The following is a 10,199-nucleotide window of genomic DNA, read 5'->3' on the forward strand; positions in this document are numbered from 1 at the left end:
TGAATACCACTACCTACTTTATGTCCATTACTGTAACTTCATACTTTTCAAAACAGAGAGAGACGTAAGGCCATATAGCTGTCCGCTCAATCCATCAAAACCATAACATAAACATGCTTAATAAATAAATGATGTAGATTCTTCTGAGATGGCCATTATTAATTTACATCGTCTCACATGATATCTAGTAGAATTGGTTCCCCCCTCTCTCGAGGGCAGGTAAGTGGGGTCCGATCAAAACTCTTTCTTGGGAGAAAAGTAACCTGCTTATGACAAAAACAGGAGTTGGTTGGATATCACCTTCATCCTGGATGCTTTTTCAGCTGCAACCTCCTTTACTTATTTTGCATTAAAACTTGAGACAGAATGGAACTGAATCATAGGCTTTTCATACCCTAAATATTTCATTTTCCTGTACTACACCAGGATGCCCCATTCAATCTTTACACGTATCTCATCAGTTGGCTGGATCTTTACTTAATGTAAACAAGGTTATAAAGACGAACACACAACCAATGACTAGCTTTAACTACAAAAATGTGCCTTTTAAAGGCCACTAATTGATGAACTGGAGCCAAAAATCATAGAAACCTGGACATACTGGTGAGAACTTTTACACCATATATGAAATCATATAAACCATGCATACTGCAAAAATTTACGCTTACAAATCTTTGTACTTCGTAGATACATGTCCCATTACAAATGGCTTGAATCACCTTGGACCTGATAGTCTAATGTCAGACAACAGTGCATCACTATTGTACTCTGTTAGTCCTGACGATGTACCCTCGTTACTGCTCCATCTAAGGAAGCCTGAGTAAGCCCTAGCACCTGGGCCCAAAGACATTGGGGGCTGAGGTACATCACACAGACCTTCAAGCATCTGAACCACTTTAGTCATTGGTGGTCTTAAACGCATTTCTTCTTGTATGCACCAAAGCGCTACTTTTATAGCAGAAACAATGCTTTCATCATTTTCATTAATGACTAGCTTAGGGTCAAGGATTTCTTTCAGATTTCCTTCTTCCAACATCTTGAAGGCAAAAGAAGGTAAATGAGCTTTCTCGGGAATTTCTCCCGGATCATAACTCTTCCTACCCCCAATTATCTCAAGCAAGACCATACCATAGCTGTATACATCACTTTTCTCTGATATAGGGTTGTTGGTAATCCATTCTGGTGCAAGGTATCCCCTTGTACCTCTCAGGGTTGTGTATACCAGGCTTTCTTCACGGCTCATAAGCTTAGCCAAGCCAAAATCTGAAACTTTGGCATTGAAATTATCATCAAGAAGAACATTTTCAGGTTTTATGTCACAGTGCACAATCTTGAATTCACATTCCTCGTGCAGATAAGCCAATCCCTTTGCTGTACCCATTGCAATATTGAATCTTGTATTCCAATTCAAAATGCTACTTTCTTCTTTGTTCTTGAATATCCATTTATCTAGAGATCTTTTGCCCATGAACTCGTAGACAAGAAGCCGATGAACACCCTCAGAGCAGAAACCTTTGAGCTTGACCAGGTGCACATGATGGATACTTCCAATGATTCTAACTTCAGCTCTGAACTCCTTCTTTCCTTGTCCTATGCTCTCCAATTTTTTAACAGCCAATTGGGTGCCATCTGGCATCTCACCTTGGTAGACTGAGCCAAATCCTCCTTGGCCAACCTTTATAGAGAAGTTTTTAGTTGCCTTACAAAGTTCACGATAAGTGTAACGAACAGGCATCCCTGAAAAACTGTCCAGGAAAGTATCGTCCTCCGAGTTTTCTGTAGGATATTCAAGCAATCTCTTCTGTCTCCGGTAATAATAGAATCCTACATAAAGTAGACCAGCAATAACCAGAATCGTTGCTGTTACTATTATCACAAGAAATATAATATGCTTAGCTTCATTTGTGCTTCCTTTAGCATGATTTTGCCAGCCACTTTCATTCCTTGAGACCTTCAAAAATGAAACAAAACCACTAGAACCCACCTCAGCACGCTTCAGACCTCCAATTTGATCAAACAAAAAGCAATTCCCTGTGCTGTTTTCAAAGAATAATGCAGAACAAGAGCACGTTCCCATGCAAGCTTTCTTGCAAGCATTTATGTCGGCGTTCATATAGGGTTTGACAAACTCAAGCACAGAATAATCAAGCATCTCACCAACATAGAGTAGATCTGCTGAATTACAGGTGGAGGTTATTGGTGGACTGCAATCGCTTTGCGCAAGAAGTTGTTTAGGACATTGACACACAGTGTCAAAATAGCACACCATAAATGGGGGACAAGTCTCGGGAATGTTGCAGGGGTTTTGGGGTATCTTTTTTGCCTCAGCAATTACTCTTCTTCCCTGATGAAGATTATAGAACACAATTGCTCCATCTGATCCTAATTTGGCAGCCCATGTGACATTCATATCAGAATTCTGAGAGAAGTTGAACTGCCATATCAACACTTTATTGTGATCATAAAAGTTCCATGAGTTGAATACTAAAACTGCAGAATAAACTGTGCCAGTAAAATTCTTACCGGTTGTCTTGATTTCGTGTAACAAAGACCAATAAGTTTGCGGAATCTGAAACCCTGTGTATAAGACCAAATCCCCAGACTCAAATTCAAGATAATCACTCTTTTTCCTTCGGGGAAAACTTTTGAGTCTCATTCCTTCCACAAAATCCTGGCCAGATAAAAGGGTATCAGTGGGATGGCTAAAACTCTGCCAAAGAGTTCTTCCATTGTCCCCAAGAAGTACCAAGTTACCTGAATCCAGCAATTCCAGAGATGTCGCCCTTTCTCCGGTAGTGTTTGTGGCCCAAGCAAACCTATCTCCTCTTTCCAAGTATACATTTCCATTGCTATCAAATACAAACTTATCAGATTTTTCTACCAACAAGCCTCCTCTATTAGCAGTCCAAACAACTTGGGAAGCTTGAACATGAATGACCACCAAGACAAAACTTTGAGCATCCAAGGCAGTATAGAAGCCAAAACCAAATATTTTATTTTTGGATAAGAGGAACCTGCCATCATGTTCCACCCATTGCATCTGAGATGCTTGGAATCCTGGATATAACCGGCCAACAAGTTGATCTGCAGCAATACAGATTTTGAAGGCCAAAAGTAGACCGAAACACAAGGTTCTAACTTTGAACAAACCCATAATTCCTGTAAATACAAGTTGATCAGCGTCAAGTTTGCTATGTAGTATTCAAAATATCAGGCAAAGATTCTAAAAAGTTGAAGCTTTTGCTCAAGCTACAAGAAAGACTGGTTAGAGTTAAAGGAAAAAATCTACCAAAAACTAACCAAAAAAGGGAAGAAAAAAAAGTTTCTTTAGGTTTTTGGTTATATATCCCACAAGATAGAATTGTAACAGTGAGAAAACAGTTTTTCTGCCTAGTTGCATGAAGTCTTCAATTCTGTAAACAAATACAAGAAAGTTTGAAGAGAAAGCAAGCTAAACTGTCTAAATACCAAAGGAGTGTCCAACTACAAGCTTGATTTATTTCACCGTGCAAATTATCCAACCATTCTGGAAATAAACTGGAAATGTAAAGAGCATATTAAGTTGTCAAATGATGGGGTTTTCACTGTGAAAAATTATAACTTACAAACAGGGTTAGATATCCATAAGAAGAGCTTTCAAATAAGCTTTGATGGTTGATGAAGAGGGTAAAGAAAGATGAGCCAGAGCAGGAGAAAGAGACATTAATGACCCTTGTTTTGGTTCAGTCCAAGAAGCAGCTGGAGCAGGTAAGGCAATGTTGGGCACCTGTCTTTCCCTTTCTTGACTTGAAAAAGCATAAGCTTGAAGCAAGCTGGAAATTAAAGTAAAATCTTTTTTTTTTTTTTTTTTTTTGTGGAAAATGAATACCAACCATGTTTCCTTCCTGTTTATCTCTTTTACTGCTTTAAATGTATCATGTGGAATATGGGTTTTTAGTACTGTTTTCTAATTGCTTCCGGTTGTTGTATGTTTTACACCATGTAGAAATACAGTCAATAATAAATACCCTTTTTAAAACATTTAGGAAATAAATTTCTTGTTGATAAAAATGCAAGTAATTTTTTAAAATAATTTAAAGTTAATTTAAAATAGTTATATAAATAATTTGATTAATTTTATATTTTATATTTTCTAAATTTCATTAATTGAATTAATCTACTATTAACTTGTATATTTATTATTTGTTTTGAAACATTTCTAGTTCTACTTTCTTCTGCAACTAATAAAATTATTTTTTTACGAAAAAGAGATATTTGATTTGATGAGTGCAGTCTTTGATTTAATGAATGCAGCTAATAAAATGATATATGATTTACGGTTTGGGGAGTTCGGACTCAAACCTTCAACGTAAAGTATTGTCTTATTAGGAGGTTTTATTTTCTATTCAGAAAAGTGTATCGGTTGATGATTGATGTAGATACGAACGGTAAATTTACATGAAATATGTCAAAAATATTAGAAATTAATTATAGAAAGTGTTTATGCGAGGATTGAACCATCAATCAACGTCTCATATGTCTTACCTTAGCATACCCTATACCAACCAAGTGCACTTTTCATAACTATACTGACACCTTTTCAATGAGCTTACAAATCGTATCTATATTAACTATCAACCGAAGCGCTCTCCAAGTGAGGTCCAAAACCCCGAGTGAGATAATACCTTCTATTGAAGGTCCAAAACTCAACTCCTTAATAGTTACATATATTGAAAATAAAATTATTTATTATCTAAGTATTAACTTAATTGATATTATTATTGATTTTCAAAGCATAATGTTGCTCCAATTTAATTAATTAGAAGTTTGAGAAATTTAGTTCCATCTTAAACAATATATATAAAAATATTTTTACTTTTTACATTTTAAAAATAGAACACATAATTAAAATATATGGATATTAAAAAGTGCTTTAAAAAGAAAAGAACTATGCAATAGTTTTAAAACAATTATACTATGTTTGGTTGAATTATTATTATTTATGTATATTTTAATATTTAGCAATTTTATTATTTATTTTTAGCAAATAAATTAAATTTTTTTGCTTATTTGGAAGTAGACTTATTTGTTATTTTTATAAGAGATTTTACTATTTTTTTAATTTTAATTTTAATATTGTACTAATTTTTATTATTTTATGTCAAATTACTATAATACATATATAACAAATAAGTTTTTTCTCATATTATTACACAACTAATCAAACGAGACATTAATATTAAAAAAATGTAACAATTATAAAGTGTGACATGTAATATATGAATGCATGTGAAATAATGATATAAAATATAAGTAATAAAGCATTAATATTATTACCAATCCACGTTGTTTTTTAAGAGAGAAAGAAAAATGTGTCCTACAGACATCAGTGAAAACGCATCTGATAGAACGTGCTTTTAGGAGAGAATAAAAATGAGTCCTATAAGACATGTTTTCACTTCCACATCAGTGAAAATGTGCCTTGTAAGATGCATTTTCCTTTCAACAGTAACTTTTTCAACAGCTACAAGAGCTCCAATAGCCGTAATTTTTCTTGTATAAACTCCTTCAAACTTCATTCTTTTCAACTCAGTACTTAATTCTCAATCTTCAATTCTCAGTTATATTTTTAAATCTTTCTCTGAATCTTATTCTTTTCAATTTTATTTTATTCCTTATAATTTTTAAAATGACAAATCAAATTATTCTTTTGGATGACTAACATATCTCTGACGTTCAATTACAAATGGTAAAAAAAAATTATTAAATTATTTAATTTTAAATAATCAATTATTATACTGTCAACATTCTTAATTTTTATGTTTATATACTCAAATCAAAGATCGGATTTTGGACATGTACATAAACAATTTAATCGAATGTGCATCAGATGTCATTTATTGAAACTTGCGAGATGCAAGATTTCTATATATTACTCGCATGTTCGAGGGGACTAAATTGGATCCCTCATTTATCAATGCTTTAGTCGAAAGATGGAAACTGGAGACATACACATTTCATCTTCCTTGGGGTGAGTGTGGACTTACACTTACTTTACAACTTAGTCTACCAGTTGATGGGGAAGTTGTTACGGGGCTAGTGGTGAGTGCCGGTTCAAGTGCAACATGCAAACAACTACTAGGGAAGCTGTCGAACAAGTTTAGGGGTAGTCGAATCGAGATGGGATGGTTGAAGGACAACTTCCAAAATATTGAAGCTTACGCAAGTGACGTTGAAAAGAAAAATTCGCATGCACATTCATCTTAAGGTTGATCGGGGGTCTACTTATGCCAGATAAATCTCAAAATCTGGTACATTTAAAGTGGCTACTATTACTAGCCGACTTGAAGGAAGGGAGATGACTTAGTTGGGGATCAACGATGCTGGCGACATTGTATTGAGAAATGTGTCGAGCAACGGAACAAAAAAGTTAAAATCGACAGTTGCATGCTCCTTCTTCAATCGTGGGCAAGTATCGACTACCATTTTTATGCCTCCGAGTGGACCTCCTTAAGAATCTCCACTCATGATATGGTAAAATTAATTTGATAATATCATTATCGTTATAACTTTTCATTATTGTAATTTTAAAATAACATATTATTTGAATAGGTGAAACAATCTTGCAAAACACACAGGTATACCGACTGATCTTGAGGATGTCCGACTAGCTTTAGATCAACAAATCGAAAAAGATATTAGTTTATGAATTTCAAAGTTAGATAATATTAATTCCAACATTTGAAATTAAATATTAGGCATGTACTAAAATATATAAATTCGTACCGTAGTTTGTATGGATTCCTTATGCGAATCCAAGAATTCAAGAATGCATCCTAGTCAAATTTTTGGCCAATCACAACATCTGGAATGTTAAAGTGCCATTGATCGTTTTTGCAATGGTCGAGATGCACGAATTCGATCGAGTGGTGTGACAATTTGGGTGTACTCAATGTATTCCTTTGCCACTCGAGGAGTTCGATGACCTACACAAGATTGACTTGTAGGGGAGACTCGAGGAAGATTGGTCAATATTTCACAAAAAAGTATATCAAGATTTGGCAGCATAGGTACGATTACTTGCCAACGCATGAATCATTTCTCATATAGGAGTTAGCGACATCTCCAGAATACATGGATTGGTTCATGCATAACGGCAAGTAGCATCTACTGTCGGCTGCAAAGAAAAAAGTAGGAAACATCACCATAGGAGGCCAAGACGAGGGCCCGTCAATCCTAGGTAGGGAGAACATTTCATGGGGGTGGGATCAACATCTACTCTAGCACTACATGAGGACCTGATTGTCGTGCAACCTATTGGTCAGTATGGTTCATATATATATATTTTTTGCTCCTAACCCTATTTCTTATACACAAACTCCATAACACACACTATCTGTCATTGTATCAACACTTTCTCTAGGTGTATATTTCGCACGACCGTCACTCATAGCACCATATTACACGCCAATTCTGCTAGCAATACCGACGTACCCATCTTTGCTGAAAATTTCTACATTAATTGCTATGCAATCGGGTTATGCGACACCATGGTGTCCATTTCCAATAGTGTCGCAAACACTCACAACATCATTTTTCTACCGAGGTGGGCCATCCTCGCAACCGCCAATTCACATAGAGGGGATGAACGATGGGCGAGTAGGACCCAGACACAGTCAATCATGAGGGAATAAGATGAATATGGCGATCAACATTGAAGTGTACGTAAAGATAAAGATGATGAGGAGCCGCTTCGCCAAATCGTTCGATGGAACCCTAGGCATGTCCGACTCCCACCCAATTGTGGCACACATTCAGGACGCCGATGATTGTATTATTTGTAATTTTCCCAAATCACATAGTTTGTTTTACATCTCAAATGTATACTTTGTTTTACATCCCAAATGTACACTTTTTTTTTTCAATTTACACAACTTTATTAAATTGGTTTCCTTTGTACCATACCGTATGGTGAGTTTAAATAATTTTTTTCCATTTCTGTTACTTTTTAATTTAAGTTTTTCTTCGTCCATTTGTTAATTACAATATTTTCAAAAAGTAAATATTTGCTGATAAGGTACGATAAAAGATCAAAATTTTTTTATTTCGTATTGTAATATATCTTACTTTAATAATTAATATTAACTTACAATTAATAGAAAATTTAATGAAAAAAATGAATAAGTTAGTGTTTTCCAATAAATAAGTTAATGTTTTAATTAGCTCTTCTTCTCGATGTTTCCGACAAGTGTAGACATGTTGGCTTCGTATGCTCTGGGTTTTTACAGTAACCGCATAATCTCGATGTGCCTCTCGACTCCTCAATATCCATATTGCCTCTCATCCAAGTTGAGTTTGGTAAACCTTTTGGATTGCACTACAAGTTCTTATACAATACCAACTCGAAAGGAGCATACGAGGTAAGGAGTCATCTGCTTTCATCCGGGACATGTGGGAATTAAAATTTCCAAACATTATATATGCATTCTAGTTTGTAAAATTTTTCAAGGTAGGTTGTGCAATCTAAACGTGCCAAGGCACATGTTGTAACTGTATGTGTGCATGGATAACCAAGTGCTTGAAATCTTCCATAGCCGCAAGTCATTTGTCTCAGGTCTATGTGGTATGCTCCCTCGATAACTCCTTGGTCGGGTCTATAGGGCTACGTAACCCATAATATTAGATTTGGTCACTAGTGACACACTAAAGACATTGAGTTTGCTCTTTCTACATTTTCTCTAATATCTTTCAACTCCGACTCGCACCAAATGTGACCGTCCTTTATCTATCCCGCATGTCTTAGCCCGCTTTGGAAACAAAGCTGATAATTGGAAATACGTTTTCTTGACCACCAAAGTTACCGACAAATGACACGTCCCCTTTAGTACAAAATTAATGTATTTCGCTTGGTTCATTATCATGTGCCCGTATTGTAGTCCTCTATCATACAATTACGTCCACTGTTCTGTAGGTATCCCATTAAGGTACGTCGCACCCAGTTAGTTTATAGCTCGTACTCTTTCCAATATTTCATGGAATTAATGTTGGATGAGTTCATGCCTTTTCAATGAAAATCAATATTGTATTCAAGAAACGCGACCTAAATGTATATGCCAAGCTGTTATACAAGAAAGAAATACTATACACAACGTATCCATGTTAATGACATGTCACTGCTCCACATCCTTATGGTATCACTTATGTAGTTGGAACCTAGATGATGTAAATAGTACCTATGGTATGCATGATCCCATAGGCTTGAACGTCGATCAAATGCAACCTGTATTTTAATGCCCTTATTGGAAATGATGTATACATCGGGTTGCAACACAATATGCCTTCTCAAGTTAGTTAAAAAGAAATCTCAGTCATCTTCGTATTCTTCGAGCGTTATTGCAAAAACTATTGGCAGGATTTTCTATTACCATCCTGTGCAATAGCTAACAATAATCTATGGTCGTATCTTTTGGACATGAATGTGCCGTCAATTTGGACAAGTGGCTTGTAGTACCAAAAAATGATAGAAAAGTCTTTTTCTAAGGACCAAGCGATCGTCGTAATATGCAAGCTTTGTTACGGAACCTAGTACGTACGGCTCTAGCACCTGACACCATTGCCATAATCTATTGTAGGATTTCTCCCACCCGTTATACATATTCTCCAACACCTTTTGTTTTTCCAACCATGCCTTGTGGTAAGACATTGTGTAATCGAACTCGTAATGGATGTGTGCGATCAAAATTTGAACCGAAATCCTAAGACTTGCTTTGACCATGGGTAATATAAAGTTAGATATCATGTCTGAATCCAATTTCGGATGACATTTCAGCATGCCTAAAAAAAAAATCGGGTCACCATATGTAATACAATGTAAAAAAAAAAAAGAGGTTAGAATTTGAGTTGGTGTTGTTAACCATGATACATACTGGCTACAACATATGTATATGGAGCAGTAAACTTCTTGATCATCCAGAATGTTGACTCTTTCCTCATAGATGTAATGATTTTCCATGGACATCCTGTTCCACACTTGCGCACTTTTACTCATATTTCTCAAATCGAGAGCATGTACCAGTGAAGTTGATGCCAAGCTGAATGTTATACTGCTTAATTGCAGCTACAAAACCATCTTTTGAGTCATACTCTATCCCAACCTCTGAGTCGCTGAAATTTGTTGTCGAATTCGCTTGCCCTAGTTTTCTATGAAGGAGGTTTTAGGA

General features: G+C 35.6%; 1 protein-coding gene across 1 annotated transcript; it reads right to left on the bottom strand.

Annotated features, from left to right (window-relative positions):
* Positions 1-315: 315 nt before the first annotated feature.
* On the bottom strand, positions 316-3,936 carry LOC108489633 (G-type lectin S-receptor-like serine/threonine-protein kinase SD2-5). The gene is made up of 2 exons (XM_017794307.2): positions 3,606-3,936; positions 316-3,159 (listed from the first exon to the last, which is right to left on the bottom strand). Exon 2 carries the CDS (start codon positions 3,152-3,154, stop codon positions 716-718), a length of 2,439 nt encoding a protein of 812 aa, XP_017649796.1. The 5' UTR covers positions 3,155-3,159; positions 3,606-3,936; the 3' UTR covers positions 316-715.
* Between the last annotated feature and the right edge of the window lie 6,263 nt (positions 3,937-10,199).

Source organism: Gossypium arboreum, chromosome 10 (assembly GCF_025698485.1).
Source record: "Gossypium arboreum isolate Shixiya-1 chromosome 10, ASM2569848v2, whole genome shotgun sequence".
Taxonomy (NCBI): Eukaryota; Viridiplantae; Streptophyta; class Magnoliopsida; order Malvales; family Malvaceae; genus Gossypium; species Gossypium arboreum.

Coding starts and splice junctions, on each gene's coding strand:
- LOC108489633 (XM_017794307.2), bottom strand. CDS start 3,154: ATGGGTTTGTTCAAAGTTAGAACCTTGTGTTTCGGTCTACTTTTGGCC.